This window comes from Thalia democratica, chromosome 2 (genome assembly GCF_965202585.1).
Source record: "Thalia democratica chromosome 2, ktThaDemo2.hap1.1, whole genome shotgun sequence".
In the NCBI taxonomy this organism is placed as follows: Eukaryota; Metazoa; Chordata; class Thaliacea; order Salpida; family Salpidae; genus Thalia; species Thalia democratica.
Window position 1 is genome coordinate 35,839,465 of NC_139166.1, and position 22,603 is coordinate 35,862,067.

Consider the following 22,603-nt stretch of genomic DNA (forward strand, 5'->3'; position numbering starts at 1 on the left):
CTTTTTTAAAATCTATTTAAACTGCTGTTTGGATTAATTTTATTTTATTGTTTGTATTTAGTTTGTCAATCATTTTGTAAGTAAAGTTTGTGAAAATTAGGAAAGCATAGTTTATCCGCTAAAACTTTTCAAATACACGTGTATAAAACTTAATACTTATGAATGTTCCAAGTTTGAATTAAACGGAAATCAATATATACAACTAATGTGAAATAAAACTTTGATGATAGTATTGTATGTTTTATATTGAATAAAACTTTAGGTGATCAAGGAAAAAATGCAATTGAAGCAGCTTCAGCAGAGCTTGAGAAAGAAACATGTATAAAGCTTAAAATACGTAAAAACGAAGAAAAGTATCTACGCTTTTCAAATACTGAAAATGTGTGTTATTCAACACTAGGAGCAATCAAAAACAACCAAACTGTAAGTTTTTTCAATTATTTTTATAATTATTATTATAAGTAAAAAATACCCTTTGTACCAAACAACAAGGTTTAATGTTATAAACTAGATAAGGATTAGAATATTACAAAACAAAAACTGCACTTAAATAGCTCAAAACATTTCAAGAACTGCAAACCACGAGTTTGTTTGTTATACTTGTTAATAAGATTTTTTTTTGCTTTGCGTAAATATCTATTGTATCTTTAGATATTCTAAAATATTTGATGACTTTAAAGAACTATTAAAATTAAAAAGAATTAGAATTAGTAATGTTGTTTAAAGTTGCATTTTGATTCTAAGTTAACGAATGTGTTTGAAAATAACTTGTTTAAATTCTTTTATCGAACAACATCAAATAAGTATTGAATTAGCTGTAAAATTATTTAAAACTTAGTATTTAATATAATAAAATAATGCTAAACACGAGAAACTAAAAAAGCTTGCTTGACAAGTTATGATCAATTATGACCACCTAAAAAAAATTTATTTAGTTTTGTTGAAAAAACAGAAAGCTGACAATTAAAATAAATAAAGTTAGTAAAATATTTTATTTTTTTCCAAAAAACGGTGTTGTTTTAACTGAACACCTTTTTTAATCTACTTTTCATGGTAGCTAGGGACTTAAAGAATATTTTCAATATAGATTGAGTTTTCTAGTAGCTGCTGGTACAAAGGAAGCGTGCTTCAAATCATCATGCAAATATTGGGGTTTATGAATGAACAAAATAGACCTGACCGAGACAAATATGTAAAAGTTATTGAAGAAGACATTGTTGAAAGTTTTTCTTTTTATTTTAAAGTTCTATTGTTACTCCTTTTTTAGTTCTTGAGTATACTTTTGATATTAAATTTTTTTTTTTTAATTTAATAAACTCTATAAGTTTATTTAGGTTATTATAGTTTTATTGAGTTAATGGTTTTGTAATAATTACAATTAGTTTTATTATTATTATTGTTTTTACCGAAAAAATAAATAAGAAGTGGTTGATATATTTTAAACTCTTAAAAGTTTTATATTTCAATTAGTTTCAAAAATCAAAATAAAGAATTTTTGTAAAACTTTCTAAAACGTGTTTATTTTTTATTTTCATTATATTTTGTTAAAAGCTGTAATTTTTTTAATATAAACACACTTTACATTATGGTTTTTTTTTAAAAACTCAAAAATCTATAACTAAATATTTAAATCTTAACTTAAGTTAAAAAAATTTAGTAATGAAAATGTGTAACGTTACTAAAACACTTAACTCAATTTATACCTTATTGTTTTCTAAACAATATTTTTATTACGCTAATACTAAAATATTGTAATTTTGGTCTTGAACTAAAAAAAACTCGATGTATAGCTTAAACTTTAATAATTAATTAAAACTCAATGAGTAAGTAAACTTTGTTAGATGAACAAACTAAGTTGAAAAGTAGTATAGTTATAAAAATAACAAAACTTTGATTATAAAATACCTTTTAACCTCAAAAAAATGTTATAAAGACTACCGCCATCTTTTCAAAAAAAGGTTAAATGAAGAGTACAAAACAACCTTTAAATATGATACCAGATCAATAATGCATGCTAATGCTTATTTATACACAAGAAATGGAAACCCAACTATCATCGATAAAAGAACTGGAAAACCTGTAGTAACACAAGTAGGTATATTTGCTTGATTTTTAGGTCATACTTTCATATGTGTTAGCTTGTTATCGTAATAATTAACACTTTTTGTTTGTAAATCTAAAAGTAAGTGTTAATATTTTAGCAAGCTTTTCATTTTTATTTTAAAGCTACTTTTTATTTAGTACACTAATTTTTTGGACTAAAGTTTTCAATTTCCTTCTATTAAAAACGTTTAATTAGTTTTACCTAAGTTCTTATTGTAAATGTTTTTTTACATTATTTAGTCTGAAAAAAACATATTGTTGTATATTTAAAAATTTTGATGGTTTCGTTTTTATTATTCTACTTAATATAGATTTTTTTTGTGATGCTGTTTATATACAGGAATAGAAATGAGATACCTTTTTAGTTTTTAAAGTTTATTTTCTTAATGCATACATACTACCTAAATAAATTATAAAACTGTTTACCTGTGTCGGCCATTTTATTCAGACAAGTTTTTTTGGAAAACAAAAATTTAGTTATTCATTTAGTCTCGAGAATTTTTGAATTTTATTTTCAAAATTAGTTTGTATATCTGTAACTTTTGAATAAAATATTAAATATGTTTTTAAATAGAACAAAGGTTTGTCCAATAATGATGTAACAGTGATTAACAAGCTTTACAACTGTGTAGAAGGTAGAAATGTTTGTTTTGACGAAAACAGGAACTGTCCATATTGGGCCAAAACTAACAAATGTAAAACAAATCAGAAATACATGGAGCGGTTTTGCTGCTTAAGCTGTGGATATAGCAACATTACAAAAAATTCCGTTACGAAGAAACATAAAATTAAATGCAGTGACAAAAGTAGCCACTGTAGAATTTGGGCCAAACAAGGTTTCTGCAATGAAAGTTACAAAACTTTTATGCAGAAAACATGTTGTATCAGTTGTTATAAATTTTACAAAAAGCCTCGTAAATGGACACAACCTAAAAACTGCTTGGACCTTAAAGAAAAATGTTCATTTTGGGCAAAGCATGGATTATGCAGCAGAAATCAGGCTTATATGAGCCGAAAATGCTGTTTAAGTTGTGAAAACATCACGACAACCCATTTCTATACCACTAGTACTTTGCCTACTACAAGTATAATAAGTGTTGAAACTAGCAGTACGTCAATAACGACAATATCACCAGATGTTTGTCAAGATAAAAGAAGACTTTGTTCTTCCTGGTCGAAACAAGGTTACTGTCATAAAAAGAGTAAATACATGAAAGAAAATTGCTGCATTAGTTGCATTTCTTTCTATAACAACTAATGGTACACATATTTGCTACTACTCCTTTACAATTTGCAAAGATCATTTATTTTCTCGAAATACTTTAAGATTATACATTTAATTTATTAACATAGTTGTTATTTAATTGAATTATTTTACTAACTATAGTTTTTTGCTTTTAAAAGTATTTAAAGTTCTTATCAATTTAACTTTACAATACCTTTTTGATAAAAATCAACAAAATTAATTTATTTTCAAATAAAGCCTGTTTAAAAATAATACTTTTAAAGTTTTAAAGTCTCAACAGTGATAAATGTAATTCATTTTTTGTAATTATCAATATATGTATTAAATTAACACACTTTAAATTTTTTATGATAATTTTGTTTGTGAAAAAAGTTACAGTAAAGATAAACAACAAATAGTAATAATAATTTTTCTGTGTTAGATTAAAGTTTTGACAACTACAAGAGCTAAAAAAATTTGTAGCTTTTTTATTTACATAAAAAATAATAACTATATTTCTGTGCAATACACTATTTATTTGTTTCATATTAAACTTTAAACATGTAGTTTTATTATTCAGTGGTACAATTTATTTTCAATAATTTTTTGAATTAAAAGTTATGAAAGCAAAACTTTAACTAAACATTTTTTCTACTTATCTTCTTAATTTTGTTTTCATTTTGCTGACTGATTGTTTTATTAGTAATTGTCCTGGACATGACTTTAAACTGTATCCTGGTGTATGACTCGATAACCGAAAGGTTTTTTCGTACACCAGGTCCTAGGACCAAACATTTGAGCGTTTTTTTTCGTTCAGTAAACAATAATAATTAAATAAGTATAATACAAATTATTATATTTTTATGAGCATACTCTTAAAATTTTCAGCTTTAAAAACTTCTAGTTTTTTTTTTACAAAAAAAAACAACCTCATTTCATTTTTACAGTCACGATTTAATAAAATTTAATAGTTCACCACTGATAAAATTAAATTTTTTATGTATTTCATTAATTTAACTTTTGTATTGCAGAACTATAATCTATTTTAAACAGCTTATAAACAATCAAAAAAAGCAAAAGAAGCTTAAGTGTTTTAAAGAGATTTCAAAACGATGATATTTATCTATATTATTGGTAAGTTTCTTTTTATTTTCATGTTAAAAATAATTGAGTTTGAAACGGTATAGTTAAAAAATATTTTATGTTTTTCAACCTTTTAAAGTTAGAAGATACAAACCTTACTTGTGTATAACTTCTTGTAAAATACTGAAACAGTAAATTAAAATTAAAAATTGAAAAATAATATTACTATTGATTTTGTTTAGTTAAAATATAGTTTACAAATAAAGCTACTATTCTTATATAAACTTTTCATAAAATTTAACTTGTATCTTATATTAAGTTTTACTTATGTTATTTTTCCATCATAACCTTCATAACTCAAGAAAAGAACATTATAAAAATTAAATAAACTTTAAATTTGTGTCTTAAGTAACAAACTAAAATAAAAATACTCTGTGCATTAGTTTAAACCCTTAAAGCCTTTTAAAGTTTTATGAGAAATTAAAACAATAACAAAAGTTGTAGTTTAATTTTTTACTAAAAATACATAGTTGACATATATTATGAAACTCAAGAAAAAAAAAATTTCTATTATATATAGAATAATATTTACTTTTAAAATCAGTAATCATTAAAATTTTTGAAAAATAGCACAATCTAAATATCAAGAACAAATATCTTGATGATTAAAGTTATTTGTAACCCAATTTATATTTTCAATATTTTTTTTTTCTAGCTGTTTTCATATGCCAAGTCAATTGTTCTCCTCCTTTTCCTAGCTGTTTAGAAATCTTGTCTAACCAAGACTTGTATCCTTTCTCCGTTGTTAATGAATGTATAAAAGGTTTTTAGTTTTCTATAGTTTTTTAAAAACAGTTTAAATACAAGTATTAATAAAAAAATTAATAATATTAAGACGTCTATAAATGCTACTCATTGACATCAATTTTTTCAGCTTGTCAAAAGTCTTGATCTATGGTATTTTATAATCGTACGATTCTAAAATTAATAATAATTAAAATTAAATACATATAATATATATTTTGCAATTAAACTACTAAGTATATACATAGTTTATTGAACGACAAATATACGCTCAAAATATTTGGTCCTAGAACCTAGTGCACGAAAAAACTTTTCGGTTACCGAGTCGCACAAAACGGATACCTTTTAACGTCTTGTCCAAGACATCAGTATAAAATATCTTTAAGTTTGATTTAGGAACGCTGATGATGTTTAGCAAAAATCCATATATTAAGATACCAAACTTAACATGACATCAGAAAAAGAAAACTATGTTTCATATGTGAAAAATATTTTAAATATAAAAATTATTTTAATATTTTTGAAATTAACTTTATTTTATATATATTTATTAAAAGAATGCTTACTAAGTAAGTTTTTATTGAACTTAAGTTTCTTTATTTTTGTGTAAACACTGATAAAAAATATAATTTACCAACAGTAGGTAAATAAGTAAAAAAGTTACCAATAATAACTTAGGTAATAACTGAAATATTCTTACTGAACTTCTTGGCTGACTTAAACAGTAATTTTGTTATTTACTTAGGAGTATAAGTATAATCATAAATTAACAAAAACACATGTATTTTGGTACCATTTCTAAATATCAAAGAACTTTTTTTTAAACTTACCTAGCGTATTGATTTTTTCCATTAGACTTTAGGTTTAAAAACTAAATTGTAAACTTTTTTTTTATTCTTTACTCGTTAGAAACAAAAAACTTCTGTTTTGAATTACTATAAAAAAAGAGTCATCTTGCATCAATCGCTTCTTAAAACTTTAAGTAATAAAGGTTTACTCCAGCCAAGTATATTTCTTAAATTCTTATTGTTTCATTAATAACTAAAAAAGCTTTTTTAAGTTCTAATAATTTTATACAGCAGTGTTTACCAACATTTTGTTCTGTTTACAAAAAGTTTCCTGGTTATTTTTAGTTTTAGTAAATCTTCATTGTATAGTTTAGTTATAAGTAGTCATCTACCGGATGTTTTTTCAGTCCCAGCCGGATATAGATTTTTTCGTCAGTTTCACTGAAACAAAACCCGGGTCTCTGTCTACCAAAAGGTTGTGTCTGATGACTAAAATTAAAAAAAAAATTGTTAACTATACTTTATACTGGTAATTCTTCTGCTAATTTAAAGGTATTTAGATACTAAATTCATATAATGCGTGATTAATTAGTTCGCTTAATAACATATATACAATTTTTTCTTTGACTGGTATGCCATCCTCACTATTGGCTTTATTAGATTCTTATTTCGTAAGTTTTTTTAAACATTAGATAATTCAACTTCTGTCATACACAGTCAGAAGAAACTGTTACTGTTATTTTTAATGTTACTAATACTAGATATCTTTAGATTGCTACATTTTTTGTACATGTCTGTTTTTCAATATTAGCAAAATGTTTATTAATTTTCTTTGCTATATTAAATGATTTCGATAAATAATTATCATTTATATTCAGTTTATGTGGAAATAGATTTATTTTTTCTGTTAAGTAGTTTTGTTTTGAATTAATTTATTTGTGTCTTTACAGGGCACGTTTGGTTATAAGTGTGATTTTTTTCAATTTAAAAACTTTTTCAATAAATAAGGCTATTGTTTTTTTTAGGCAAAGGATTGGTTTAAACCAGATCCGGATCCGTTTTTAAAGTTAAGATTCAACCAGATTCGTATCTTAACAAAAAAAATCGGATCCTGTAAATCACTACTTTTAAATTACATATATTTTTTTTAATTAATCGTTATTAACCTTTACAAGTAAGAAAAACAAAAATTTACAGCAAAGGAAAGTGTTCAGCTTTCAGACAGTCATGTATCACCTAATTGTCAAACTTTAAAATGCGAAAGTACGTGTTTATTCGGTTGGTTAGAAGACAGTAATAAATGTAAAACATGTCAGTGTAAACCTGCATCAAATCTTGGTAAGTTGTTTCGAATTGTATTAAAATGCTTCCAAAGTAACAAAGTTTTTCTTTTTTTTTGCTATTATTACCTTCACTGAGTACTTTATATTTCAAAGATGACAATCAAAGTTCTCAATTTAAATAAAAGGAAAATGGTCAATTATAAATTTTATTAACAATACAATGTTTCACTCGCTTGAAACTAGTCAAACGAGATCTTCAGTTGAATAAAATTTTATTCAAATAGAACTGAATTGACGTTTTATTCAATTAAAACTTATTTTTTAAACTGTTTTAGTTGCCAACATTTTTCAAATTCATTTAACATTTACTACTTTACAATGAAACTCGTATAGTTTTGAAAACGTTTGTGAAGTAGAATATGAAGTAAAAATGAGTAATCTAAATACTAATTGATTAATGAGTAATATATCTCAAGTTGCAAATGGTATATAAAGTTTTCTTTGTCATTTTTATGTTTAAGTTTTTATCAAGAGATAATTAAGTCGAAACAGTAGTTTTAAAAATTTAATTTACTAGTATATAATTTACTAAACTATTTAAAATAATATTTTACAAACATAAATTTTTTCTGGTTCCAAAAATGTATACTTTTATAATTTTAAAGATCCAACGTAGTATGAAAAAACTTTATTCCACCTAAAATTGACAAAAGTGATTTGTATGTTTATATTTATAGCAGCTTTTAGGCAAACTGAATAGATACAACTTTTAAAATCTACATATTTAATTACGTATGAGTGCTTAACTATCAGTACACTGTTCAAAATAAAAATAGTAATTTATTTTTTTGTATTTAAATGTAAAGCTGTTTTTGAATGACATAAACTTTTTTTAATTACACTAAAGCTTTTAACACTCTGATACTAATTGAGTATTTAGTTTTTTGGTAAATTAATTAACTCTCTATAACTTTAGACTTATTTGAGGGTGACATAAAAGTAGTCGGAGATATGGTTTCTTATATTGAGAACATGTATAAAAAACCTCCTGAGGAAATAAATGAAAACTTACAGTTAACAGCTGCTACTGCTGAGTTACCTTTGTGGAAAATGTACAAAGAGGAAGAAAACTATATTTTGCCTTACTTAATAGAAAAAACTATTGGTTTGTTTTTTTCTTCTTGTTTTTTTAATACTATAGCTCAGTATAACAAATATTAACTCTTTGCTTAACAGTTAGGACTTGGTCTCAGTCAATAGACAGCCGCAAAACGCTTTGAAAAAAAAATTTAAACTTTTAGCCTCACATACGATTTACCAATTTAAAATACGTTAATTGAAAATAATTTGCTTTAAAAAACTTAATACAAAATACTGCAACTCTGTATATATTTTTTATGGGAATATGTAATAAAAAAATTTTTTTTAATTAGTTTTTACGAAGTTAGTATTAATTAGAAAAAAACCAAAGCCTTTTTTTAGTACTAAACTTAGTTGAAGAAATCCTTTACTTCTTCTCACTCTTAAACGTTCATAACACTTAGCAAGAAAAAAGCTAACATTAGGGAAATTTATTTGCAACCATTCAATTATTAGCAACCAAAATTAAAAAGTTACTAACAGTAGTTCCGTACGACTAGTGATTATTAGTACAATTAGTGACCCGACCGACAAAAACATGGAATCTTCTAAAATCGCAAAAATATTTTCAAATAACTAATAACTCCAGTTGAAGTGTGTTGATTCGTTAACACACAGAAACATATGTTAGTAGAATAAAGGAAGATTACTGTATAATTTGTTTTTATTTATAATTAAAAACATTAGTTTTTTGAGCTAGTTTGTGAATAGTTTGACTCTTCTAAAACAATACTTACTCTTTTCATATACTATTTGCAACTTAGAATATATGAATTTAAATTACTTATTTTCTTTTTAATTTTACTATCACAAACGTTTTCGAAGTTATACTAAATTTATTTATCAAGTGACAAATGAATTTGAAATTTATTCATTAGACGACAGCTAAAATGTAAATTTAAATTATCATGACGTATGAATTTAAGACTTAATCAAAAACGAATTTTAAAATAAAGCGAACAAAGTTTCATTAATGATATGATAATTAATAAATTCTCAACAGTTATGTTGTTCCATTTACTTTTATTTGCATGTTTAACTTAGACCTCTATTCATCGATCAATATAGACTCTAGACTGTTGAGTTCGATCTGCTTACATCATATTAAACCTTTAAATTTTTGTACGATATCAGAGTTTTGACATTGTGTGCAACAAAATAGGTGGTCGAATATAATAAGTTTTTGTCTGTTGCACAGTGGCCTGCAATCCGTCGGAAAACTTTTCAATATAGAAGATGCTCTGATCTTCAGAGCAGGTATATCTTTAAATGACATTTACGTCAAAAATTCCCGAGCATTTACTTTTTTTGCTGAAGTGGTTAGAATTATTTTTGCAGATGTACGCTGGTGTAATTACAATGTTGTGCCTCTGAAATATATATAATATTCGTTTTTACAATTGTAATGTACAATTACCAACGTAAACTGTTGTGAAATAAGAGACTTTTTCTATGTCTGTCTTCTTTTCATTTTTGTCGATTTTATAAATTTCAAGTAATTTGTTAGTTTTTGACTCTTTAAGATTTTGTTGATAATGATTTAAGTTTTTTTTTTTGAAAGTTATTCTTTGAAGGCGATAAAATTTGAGCATATTTTTAGCACTCTGTTTAGATAAAAGCTCATTAAACTAAGTTTCCAAGATTTTGGACAAACATTTGTAGATTGCATTATTAGGCCTGTTTCTGATGGTTTTCTGTGAACTTTTTTGTGTAGTTGGTTTACTAGTTGCTTTACTTTAGTGTTTGGAAACGATAGTTTTCTGTAAATAGATCTTAGATAATTACCATATCTTTGCTCAAGTTTTGTTTGCTGCATGTTGAAATTCGTATTTCTTTAAACCTAGTATTCTTACGTCATAATTTTTTAAACTAACTTTATAAACTGTCTCTTTACTGACCATAAATTTTAAATTGAGATAAGTAAAAATAATATAAAAAAGTAAATAATTTAAGTATTTGGGTGTTACAATATAGAGTAATCTTAATGGGACAGATAATGCAGAACCATTGAAAAACATAGTATATAAAAAAACAGTTAGCGTAATACTCGAAACTTAATTTCATAATTAAAAGGCTCTTTATTTAGTCTTAAATTTATTCTTCATGAGTCACATTAGATACGGTTTGTTATGTTGGGATAAAACAAAAAAATCTAGAGTCAATGAAGTCAATATACTTATTTACAAAACAGATATATGTTACCATTATAAAAGATACTACGAAAGTGTAAGAATACTAAAAACATAAAATCAAAGCTAGATATTGAAAAAGAAACAAATATGAGCAAGGTGTATTTATCCATCAGTTTAAAATGACTTTTTACCATTTAATATAAGTGTTAGTTTAACTAATTAATAACCTAACCATTTAACAATATCTTATTTTAAAACTACTTCTTTCCAATATTAAATAACAAACATAGACAAAAGACTAACTTATTAGGGTTGTAAACTGTTAACTGAAATACTTAGTAATTTAAAATTCCAAGGCTATTTTGGAGAGTTCAGAATTGATCTGAGAGATATTTTACTTGAAAAATAAAAACAAATATATTACAAATAACTTTCTAGGGGCTATCATTTTCATATTTTAATTTATAAATTGATAATTACTTTATATTAAACGACAATCCTTACTGAGTATATTGGCTATTGGTTCAGTCTAGATAGTAACAATTATTATTAAATTTCCATTTCATTTTAAGCTTTACAGTTTAGAATTTAGATGTTTCTTGTGACTGTTTATTTCTTAATAGTTGAATTTGTATTACAAGGTAAGAATTAAATAGCTAAAAGCTAATAAAAACAATAACCACCTTTCTGAAGCAAACAGATTTTAAAGTTTACAACATCTTCTATTTTTTAGAATTTATAACAAGTTAAAACGCCTGATTATATAAGTTTAGGAAAAATATTCAATCATTTAGTACCGTTAATTTTTTCATGTAAACTAATTCGAGTTAGGTGTAACTTTTTTTTCATTTATTTTATTTTTGATATTTTAGATTTTTTATTCTATGTTTATAATAAAGATGTTCAGTTTAAGTATTATATTTACACCTAAGTTTCGGTGACAAAAAATTGCGTCATCTTTAAGTAAAATAGAATAGTAAAACTTTTTGTTTTACTAAAAGAGGCCGCAGTTTTTTGTCATTGAAACTTAGTTGTAAATAAAATATTTAATTTGCACATCTTTATCTAAACAAGTTCTTTACATTTCAGTATATTGAGTAATCTTTTTTTAATTAAGACAAATAACTATATTATTCTATTGTTAAAACATCTTTTTTTTTTGCATTAATTCTAAATACTTAAAGTAAATAACAAGGTTTGTAGCTTGATGTCTTTTTATGCATAAGGTTCTTTAGTCATATTTTTTAACGTGGTTTATTTTTGTAATCAAAAAACTTTGTACTTTAATGCTAATAATAGTCAGTTACTTAACTCACTTATAGAGTTTATTAAGTTAAAATTAACTTATAATAAAACTTTTCAAAAACTTGGTTTATTTCTAATGAATTCCAAAAAATTCAGAATGCAAAGCATAATTTTAAAGTTTAAAACATATTGTTACTCCCAAAAGTTAAAGACGTTTAGCAAGAGAAAAGCTTTTAGGGAACTCAACCATAAACCTTCCCACTAGTAGCGACACTTCATACCAAAATTTTATACTTACTTATAGTAGTACCGTACCGCAGATCTCTATTAGTACAACACAATAACTAATAATAAAACATATAAATCATAAACAGCTAAATATTCAAAAGCCATTTCACACTTGATGTTAGTACATTTAAAAAAATAACTACATCAAATTAAATTACTAACACAACTTTAAATACAGTTGATTGTAGTTTTATAGTTTTTGTAACAAAATAGGTATTTTTTCTTTATATTTTTTTATTGTTTCTTTATAAGTCGTTCTAGCACTTATAATTCACTATCACAAGTAAAGCTTAAAAATAACTTAATTAAAACTTAAAGTATGATAAGGTGTTACGGGTAAACAAGCAATAGAAGAAGCAGCTAAAGACTTTGATAAATTCACATGTATCCGCCTCCGACCTCGTATTAACCAAGCTACATATGTAAAATTCTATGACGGAGGAATATGTGCGTCACCTATAGGCGCAGTTGAATCGCCTTTAAAAGTAATATCTCATTTTTATGATAAAACTTACTTGTTAAATAACAATCATAAATTATTATTTTAGTAGTATTATCTTTTTTTCAATAATTTAATTACTAAAGGAATACAAAATAAACCTTTAACTCTTTGTTAAATCAAAACTAAAAAAACTATTTGAAACATTATTTTTATAAATTTTAGCTACTTTTTTATCTCCAATAATAAGCAACATATTTTAATTTTTAAACATATTTTTTTTGATTTAAAAAGTATACATATACCTATAAAATGTGAAACAAAGTTATATGTTGCTTAGATTAGAAACAATAAAGTAATTTATCTGATATACATTTTTTAAAATTAATACTTTTTTGTAACTAACAAAAACTTAAAGTTTTACTCTAAAACTTATAACAAACATATAACAAATTACATCATGCTAAAATATTTAGACTTTAAAGGTCGGAAGCTCTAATCTATGCGAGTTTAAACTTCTATAAACGATCTTATAGGACATTAGTATCTTTTTTAACAAAAAAATGGACATTTTGTTTCAACAAAAACATCGGCGAAAGTCAGCAGAGCAGAAGCCTGGACTTTCGTTTGCCGTGAGACAAGCTCAATTACAATAGGGTTGATCACGCCAATTCGATCATCAGACCACAAGTTTCGGTAGACTGAGACCGGTTTCGTCCTTATTAGGACTCATCAGTCAGTCACAACCGAAAAACTTGTAGTCGTCAATCTACAAATGGTTTATCATGCTAGCAAATGGTTGATTCATGTGAAAGCATGATAAACCGTTTGTAGATTGACGACTACAAGTTTTTCGGTTGTGACTGACTGATGAGTCCTAATAAGGACGAAACCGGTCTCAGTCTACCGAAACTTGTGGTCTGATGATCGAATTGGCGTGATCAACCCTATTGTTAAACTTCATTACAAAATCATAGAAAAAACTCAAGTAAATCATATTGATGTGTTTAAAAAACAAACTTGTTTTATTTTTGTTCTAAAACTACTAATCCATTTGTTTTTTTCTTGAGTTATAACTTTGTTATATATCTTAGTATAAAATTATTTTACCTTGACTTTATTCTTTACGTTAAGCTTTAAAAAAGGTATCTCTTGCTGATGGCTGCTGGAAGAAAGGAACAGTTATTCATGAAATATTACATGCACTTGGTTTCTGGCACGAACAAAGTCGCCCGGATAGAGATAAGTATATTGAAATTAAAGAGGAAAATATTAAAGAATGTAATTTTTTAAGATATTACATAATTTTGCTCGTACATTATTCATAATAACTTCAATTGTAATATTACAGCTTTTATCAGTTAATTACGTTTTTTTTTTTTGTTATATATATAATTTTTAGGGGCATTATACAACTTTAATAAAAAAACGAACTATGAAGTAACTACATTTGGACTAGATTATGATACAAGCTCAGTAATGCATTACAATGGTTACGCGTTTACATCAAACAAAAAACCTACGATAATTGACAAAAAAACTGGAGAAGCTATTCAGGCTCAGGTTTCTCTACTTTAATAGAATTTTTTTTTAATGATCAATAAACGAAAACACATCATTACAAACAGATTAAAATTAACATTTTTGAATAAAAATGTTTTAAATAAACATTTTGAAAAGTAGACTTTGGCAATTGAGGTGGTATGAAGCAACTACTTTCTTTAACAGTGTATCATAAAAAAAAATTAAACATTTCTTTGTTCTTCACTTAGTAGTTTGTAGCACCGATACGTGAAAAAGCCTTATTTGTAGTTTTTTACAGTAATTACTATTCTTAATCTTTTAAATACGATTTTTCGTTTATTTGTTATTATTTAATAACAACTAAAATAATATTACACTTTGGTTTATTTTAAAAGCAACAACTAAAGTTATTAAATTGAGTTCAAGGAGACAAATAAAAGCTCTATAGTTAAAATATATGTCCTGGACATGACATTAAACTGTAACCTGGTGTATGACTCGATAATCGAAAGGTTTTTTCGTACACCAGGTTCTTGGACCAAATTTTTTGTGCGCTTTTTTTTTTATTCAATAAACAATATATATATATATAACTAGAAATGAATAAAAGTTTATTTTAAGTGTAAAAACCTTCGGGTGAAACGTTGTTTTATAAAAGAGTTCTTAGAAATATTAAGTTTGTTTAACTAATTATTTTTTTGTAAATAAACAGTATATACTTTTTGTTTTAAAGTAAAGGATAGTTAAAAAAACGCCTTTACAGACTTATGAGTTTTATGTTCACACATACATCTAACTCTTAGTTTTTAATTTATTATAAAGTAAGTAGTTATTGTGAACAAAAACTTATAATAACTGGCTGATGTTTTTTGTTCTTAATAAATCGTTTTTAGTAAACATATTTGAATAAAAGTTTAGTGATGTTTGTGTACCTGAGTATGCCAATGCTTTAATTATAAAATACACTACATTAATTACAAAATTACATAGACTTTACACAGTTTTTTAAAGAGCTGTTAAAGGTTTTTAAATATATTTTATAATTCTACCTACTTGTAGTTTAACTTTTAAGTAGAAAATTAAAAACATTTAACCGAAACAATAGGCATTGAAGTATGGTTTGCAAGTTAGTTTTTTTTTTAAATATTATCCTAGTAAAATAGTTTTCCAAAAATAAATATTGAAATCTGTTTTTGTTTTTTTTTGACAGTAACTTGTAAACAAAGTTTTTATCCTAAAATAACTATCTTTAGTCGTTTGTCTACTTGGGTTAAAAAACAATTAAGAAAAAAACTACTCTTTGTACAGTCTCATTATAAATTGCAATCATATAAGTGTAATTTTTTAAACAAGTAATTTACAGAGAGAAGGTTTTTCAAAATTAGATATTGAAGCAGTAAACAAGTTGTACGGTTGTAAATACAATAGTACGATCACTACTACTACTAATAGATGCATTGATCTTAGTGCAAACTGCGCTCACTGGGCTAATAAAGGACTTTGCATTCGCAACAAAGCTTTTATGGCAGAAAAATGCTGTCATTCATGCAAAAAAACTACCAACGTAACTCCTGTTAAAAAATGTATTGATACACATAACTACTGTAGAATGTGGGCTAGGAGAGGCCATTGCAAGAGTAGTCGCAAAAACTACATGAAAAAAAAATGCTGTGATACGTGTAAAAACTTTTATAAAAACTCTAAAGTTGTTACAACAACAACTGTGCAACCAACAAGTGCCATAACTGTTGTAACTTGTGTTGATAAAGTTTTGCATTGTAGATTTTGGGCTCGAACAGGTTATTGTGCTATTGCATCTACTTACTTAAACATTCATTGCTGTGCAAGTTGTAAAAGTAAAGTGATACCCACTACTTCACCAACTGAAACTCAAAAAAGTAAAACAACAACTACTTTACAAACTATAACAACAAAAATAGTATCTCAAAGAACTACAACAACAACTCAACCTACTACTACAACTCAACCTACTACAACAACTCTACTAACTACAACAACTCAACCTACTACAACAACTCTACTAACTACAACAACTCAACCTACTACATCAACAACACAGCCTACTACAACAACTCTACAAACTACAACAACCACCACTCCAACAACTAAAATAAAAGCAACTACGACTCAAAAAATCGCAAGTATAAATATTTTTGATACAATAATGAAATCCAGATATCATAAATAATAAGAATATTTGATTTTAAAAATATCATTATAGTTTAATTAAAGTATAAAACAATAAAAAACTAAATAAAACACCTTTATCTTTAAAGATGAGAATTAAAAATCTCAAGTTATTGATAAAGAGAATAGTTTAACTTCTAGCATTTTATGATTTTATTTTTAAAGCAATGTTTCACTCAAAAAAAAAGAGATCATGAATTAATAATTTAATCTGGAAAACTACATGTAGCATTTTCATTATTTTCAATTAATTAATATCCAATAATAGTTTGTGTTTTTTATAAATTTAATGTTAGTTTTCAAGAATATTTTTTAATAAAAACCTTATGGATTAAACATAAAGCAAAGCTCAACTTCTGTATTTTTGAACAATTTTAATATAGTTTAAGTTAAGGGAGGGTAACTTTTTTAGTCTGCTGGCCACATTTACTAGATAAAGTCACTCACGGGCCGGACTTGGTAATGCTATATGGTTTAAAATAAATGTTCTATAGATATTTAAAAAAAAAAAATTTAAATTTCTATAAAATAACATTTTTATGAGCACTGTTGTGTACTAAGTTTTTAGTATTTCGATATATTTTTTATAATTTTTTTGTCATATTTTATATTTTTGCTTAATTTGTTTTCAAGATTAAATTCCTTGCAGGCCAGAATTTTTGTTAAAAATCTGGGTTCGGCCTGCAGATCGTACGTTGCTCACCCTTAGTTTAAGTAAACATATAACTTTTTATGAAAACTGTGAACAAAAAATTATTTTTTAAATACTAACTCATTTTCTTTGTAAGTCTAATCCGTATGTATAACTATCAAACTCAACTACCATACTCATCTATATTAATGCAATTACTTTCTATCCAATCATTTTCTATATAAACTGTTTCTAATTCTTTTTCAATCAGCTCCCATCTTAACTATTTCCCACCTGGTCAACTTTTATACTAATGTACTACTTTTTTATTACTATCGAGATTATAAAAAACAAATACTTTTTCGAAGAGAAGCTTTTTTAACTAAAGTTTTATAAAAGAGAAATGAATTTACGTAAGCACAACTGTTGACCAACGCACAACTGTTGACAAAAACTTTAATTTCAAAGTCCAAGTTAATGTGATCTTTTATAGCTTTGTTTTTAAAAACAATAAATAATTTTAAATTTCAGTCAAAAATAATAACATGTTTTATTTTACAATATCTTTTAAAAGTTTAATAGGATTTAACTGTGAAGAAAAGGATAAGTTTTATACAAAAGATTGTCCTAAGGTAGTTGAGAGTAGTTTTTAATTTAAAGAAATACTTAAATACTTAAAAAAGAGTTTTTTTAGTTAAATTTTTTATATTTTACTTTTAATTACTTAACTTTAAAAGAGCTGTTAAAGTAAAATACTTCTTAAAACTTATTTTGTTACACTTTTCTTCTAGTTAGCGATAGTGTCTCATTTAGTGATAAACAGTCTCTTGAGCTATAATTTAAATTTTTCTATAATTTAGACAAAAATCAAAATTATTCAATTGTCTTCTAATAAGTCACTGCATAGATTTTTTTTTATTTATATAGTTTAAAATAAATATAGTTTAAAGTTAACTTTGAAACTAAAGTTTTCTGGTTTAGATTAGAATAAAATTTGAATGCCTGTTTGTATTAAAATAAATTTATTATTAAACTATTAAGTTGCTTATAATTTAAAGTTCAATAAATAAAAAGTAAAGTTTATTTTAAAGATATTTTTCGAGTAACAACCTTTGATATTAATCGTTTGTGCTCATTAAATTTTAAGTTTAGTATTTTTAAATACCTTTTTTAAATGTATTTGAAATATACAGCTTCTAAGTTCTCGACTTTTTATTTTCTTTAATGAATTCTTTACAAATACGTTTAAAACAGATTGTACAGACAGAAAAATATTTTGCATTCAATGGGCCTCTTATGGTTTTTGTGAAGGACGATATGCCAAGTACATGAAAAAAAACTGCAAATCTTCGTGCTCCTTTTGCTAAGACTTGAAAGTTTCGTAATCTTTCATACAAAACTAAATTACAATATATATTTATAAGTATTTACTAAGGGTTTTTTTTTTGTAAAAGTTTTTGGTTTTTGAATAATACGTATTTAAGTCCTACAACACTAATTATTAAAATTAAAGTAATGTTTTTCTAATTTTTACTCTGAATATAATAAAATCCTAGACAAGATGTTAACTGTATACAAGTGGTGTACAACTCGTTAACCAAAAGGTTTTTTCGTACTCCAGGTCATGGGACCAATTATTTTGAGCACTTTTTTTGTCGTTCAATAAATAATAACAGTATAAATTTCTCAAATCAAGCGTAAATTTTTTTGCTGAAAAAGTAAGATAATTTTCTATTTCTTAACATAAGTTTAAAGTATAACTTTTTTATAACATATGCTTTTTTATCAATGTCGTTGTTTTTCTAGCAAAAATTATCATTAAATGAAATTAAACGTACTAAAGAAACATTTGTAAAACCGTTATACTTTTTCAAAACTTGTTTTAACTATAGTTTTAGTTTTTATAATCTATTAAAAAATTAAAATACAGAGTCAGTGTTAGGCACTAGAAATTATTAAACAACTTTAACTACTTTACTTTTAAAAGGATTCGTTTTTTTATGATGCAATGACATTCTATGAACGTATATTAACAATAATTCAAAAACTAGGAAACAAACTAAGTTTTTAAAGAGAAACTTTGTAATAATCCTAGAATTCATTATCACTTCATTAAAATATAATTTTTTGCAGAAGTTAACCACTGCATAATAGAACTTTTAACTTTACTTCGGAACTAAATAATTAACTTGATTGATCATCATAGTTATTTTTAATAGCGCTAAAAATTCCAAGAGTTTTTTTTAATTTAATGTTTAATTACTGTATTCATCTGAAACTAAAATCTATAAACTAAACTAAAAATTTTTATTGCGAAAAGAGATAAATAAGAATTTATTAAAAGCAACTAGTATTGCTTAATCATATTAATTTAGATAAATTCACTCGTTTGTGTTGTTTTTTTTAAGTATTTTAACCGCAAAAATGTAAAAATAAAAGTTATTATTAGTCAAAAAAAATTAAAACTGTATTTTTGGTCAAAGTGAATATTTCAATTTATTTTCTCAAAATTATTACTTTGGCGAGCCCTTTTCTTCTGGTTTTGATTCCTCTTTATATCACTTGTAACATTTAACTGGGTTTTTTTAGATGTACAATTATTTTACTGTTATCAAAAACAATTTGTAAAAAACATGAAAAGTACATATGTCGTATTGAAATGTAGAGTTTTAAACAAACCTATTTTGGTATAAAAAAATCATACAACAAAAACATTTTATAAATCTACATATTAAAGTCTGATAACTTATGTTTTTTGAGGATTTTTTTACTTATTTTTAAAAATTAAATTGAAAAAATCTTGGACTAAATTAAAAAAGTATTTTTTTAAAGACTTAAATTCATTTTCATACCAAATACTTTTTACGTTTAGCTCAGTGCAATTCTGGCACGCGTGTATAAGTGCAAATAAGACTTTTATAATTTAACTAACAAGACGCTGAATACTAAACAAAGTGTTCTATAGTTAGTATGTATATACAAGTTATTTATATCACAACAACACAATTTTTGAATATTGATAGAAGCCATATTGAAACTACAAATAATCAAAAACTGTTAATATATTTAATGTTAAACACAAGTTAATTACATTACAAAAATACAAATACACTAAAAACAAACCTTATTGAAACTAAAAATATTCAAGACTTACTTGCAAATAGTTTGTTAATATCATCCTAATGAAAAAGTTCTTTGAAATATACAAAACTAACAACAATTTTCACAGTACTTGGCTTATTCAACTGTCGCAGACAGTAAACAATTAACACACTTTAAATAACTCCTAGAATCTGTATTAATTTTTTAACACGAAGAAACGTACATCAATTGAATAAAGCAAGTAATGAATATATTGTTGTTATTATCATATTAAAACTATAAACAGTATGGTAATAAACAGTAGAATTAAAACATGAATATTGAAAACTAACGCGAGCTTACTAAAAACTGCCTCAATACGTTTTTAAACAAAAAAATAAACTTAAAGTAAAATCCAAATTTGAGTTAGAAAACGAGCCTTTTGGTGGCATGTGATATGAAAAGACTGACTTATATGGAAAGCATTAATTAAGTATAAATCTTATTTCATAAAGTTTGAGTTTCTAAATACAAGCTTTAACTATCGACCGATGTTTATAATGTTACTTATACGCGAAATGCTGGTTATTATCTGACTCCATGCGCGTTATAAATATATCGGTGATGTTATTTATATGTTTAGATATGACTTGGCTAAGTTATTTAGCTAAGTCGATTTAATGAATTGCGAACTAAACTTAGACTATCTTTTAAGCTTAGTTTAATTAAATAGTTAGATTGTTAGAATGCTAAACTAATTGTATATGAAGAAATCGAGTCTAGAAACACAAAGCTGTATTAAAATGAATATAAACTGCGATAACATGATAACAAAATATACAAATAAGCTACTCAAATTCACAAGTTAATATAAAAAACAGTCGCCTTCGTACAAGAAGTACGAGGCGAACACAACCTTTAGCACGATATGATAATATTACAAAGCTAAAACTAGACTGACCAAGAAACTCGCGTTTTACTCAACTTAAGCATTTTTATTTTGAGAGAAAAGGAAGAAAAGAACAGCGCTAGTTGTTACATTCTCTCGACTTAAACCCGCTATTTTGGAGTTTACACCTATCTCTAAGAAAATATTGTATCCAATTATTTTTAAATTTGTGAAAAAACACTAAAAAACCTCTAATATAGAAGCATAAATGAAATATGACCGTCGACTATCGTCAACTTATATCTTGTTATTTGTAAAAAACTATTATTATTCTTTGTAAATGCTTTAAATTCCGTAAATGACGCGCAGAATTAAAAAGTTTAAACAATTTACAAAATGAAAAAAATGAAAGAATTTTTAGAATTTTATCAGCTAGTATTGCTCGCGAGTCGTTGTTTCCCGTAGACGCTACTCGTACATGCTCGGTCTCCTCATCTGTACTCCACTCGGTCGCCTTGCTGATGGTAGATCAGATCTCTTTGTCACCTTCGCCGACTTGTTGACGACTTTCGATTTCTCGAGCCGTTTTCGTGCGAAGTTCAAAAAATTTTAAGCAAGAATATAAAGAAGATACTATTTCAAGTATTTTCAAGTACTTTCAAGTATGTTTATAAGAAACTTAAAAAACATTTATAGCTTCAGTTTAAACGAATTATTCGTTAAATAAACGTTTAGTGTATCAAAAACATTTCACAATTAACACGAGTTAGTTGACACAACAAGCAATTACATGCATTTCAAAAGTTTAGAATTGTTTTCGTAAAAATATATAGCTCTTGAACTTTATACTAATTTATAAAACTTTAGTATTCTAGGAAAGCTAAAAACAAAGTTGTTTTTTAGCGTTTAAATGTTGAATAAGATTATCAATAGCTCGAATGACCTTATTAAAATTGTGTTTTTATGAGTAAGCTAAAGTGTATAACAACAAAAAACATAAGGTAATAAAGTTTCTCAACAGCAATCACTAAGGTTACTATAGTACAACTTTAGATTTCATAGTTCAAAGTTTGAACATAAAATTGTTGTTGAAAAACAAATTGAAATAAAGCTTAACAAAATAAGGCAATTTTTTATATTAGTAAAAGCTCAAAATTAAATTTTAAGTTAAAGAGTAAACTTTAAAAATACTCCTTTAATTTCTTATGACTCGATTTCGTCCTAAGCTTTGTTCAGAAAGCTTCTTAGACTAGTTGTCTGCCATAATTAAAAAAATAAATTACTCTTTTGGTGGTCTTAACTTTGCGTTTAAAAGTTCATTACTTTTTTTGATGGTCTTAACGTTTTGCTGTAAGAGTTAATTAACCGTAAAGTTTCAATAACATCTTAGTTTAATTTTCCAGCGGTGAAAAATAGCGTCTGAACAAAAACTCGAAGTTTTGCAACGGTTTCTGACAAGTATTTCGATTTTAATATGTTTAAAGCTCCATCGGTGAAAAATGAACCAAAATAATTTTCGATTAGTTTTAAAAATGCGTGCGATAGTGTTTAAAAAATTTTCGATATTAAAATTTTTAAGCGCCATCGATGGAAAATGAACCAAAATAATTCGCGATTATTTTTAAAAATGCGTGCTTCAATATTGTTCAAAGATATTTTGGTTTTAAAACGCCATTTGTGAAATATAAACCAAAATAATTCGTGGTTTGTTTTAAAAATTTGCTGTAAGCTAATTTCTAA

General features: G+C 25.3%; 2 protein-coding genes across 2 annotated transcripts; both read left to right on the forward strand.

Moving 5' to 3' along the window:
* The first annotated feature begins 329 nt into the window (after positions 1-329).
* Positions 330-3,732, forward strand: LOC145849871 (zinc metalloproteinase nas-4-like). The gene is made up of 4 exons (XM_082954962.1): positions 330-423; positions 1,088-1,223; positions 1,934-2,091; positions 2,767-3,732. The coding sequence occupies exons 2-4, from the start codon at positions 1,139-1,141 to the stop codon at positions 2,791-2,793; spliced, it is 270 nt and encodes an 89-aa protein (XP_082811088.1). The 5' UTR covers positions 330-423; positions 1,088-1,138; the 3' UTR covers positions 2,794-3,732.
* Positions 3,733-4,005: 273 nt separating this feature from the next.
* On the forward strand, positions 4,006-18,584 carry LOC145849870 (zinc metalloproteinase nas-15-like). The gene is made up of 9 exons (XM_082954961.1): positions 4,006-4,462; positions 5,127-5,234; positions 7,201-7,341; positions 8,263-8,451; positions 12,419-12,576; positions 13,676-13,811; positions 13,933-14,093; positions 15,418-16,216; positions 18,148-18,584. The coding sequence occupies exons 1-9, from the start codon at positions 4,441-4,443 to the stop codon at positions 18,258-18,260; spliced, it is 1,827 nt and encodes a 608-aa protein (XP_082811087.1). The 5' UTR covers positions 4,006-4,440; the 3' UTR covers positions 18,261-18,584.
* The last annotated feature ends 4,019 nt before the right edge of the window (positions 18,585-22,603 follow it).

Bases quoted from the DNA above. Each gene is read 5' to 3' on its own strand.
- LOC145849871 (XM_082954962.1), top strand. From the start codon at position 1,139: ATGCAAATATTGGGGTTTATGAATGAACAAAATAGACCTGACCGAGAC. The intron at 1,224-1,933 runs GTTTTTCTTTTT...AATGTTATAAAG, and splicing joins TGAAGAAGACATTGTTGAAA to ACTACCGCCATCTTTTCAAA. The intron at 2,092-2,766 runs GTAGGTATATTT...TGACGAAAACAG, and splicing joins GAAAACCTGTAGTAACACAA to GAACTGTCCATATTGGGCCA.
- LOC145849870 (XM_082954961.1), top strand. From the start codon at position 4,441: ATGATATTTATCTATATTATTG. The intron at 12,577-13,675 runs GTAATATCTCAT...GCTTTAAAAAAG, and splicing joins CAGTTGAATCGCCTTTAAAA to GTATCTCTTGCTGATGGCTG. The intron at 14,094-15,417 runs GTTTCTCTACTT...AGTAATTTACAG, and splicing joins GAGAAGCTATTCAGGCTCAG to AGAGAAGGTTTTTCAAAATT.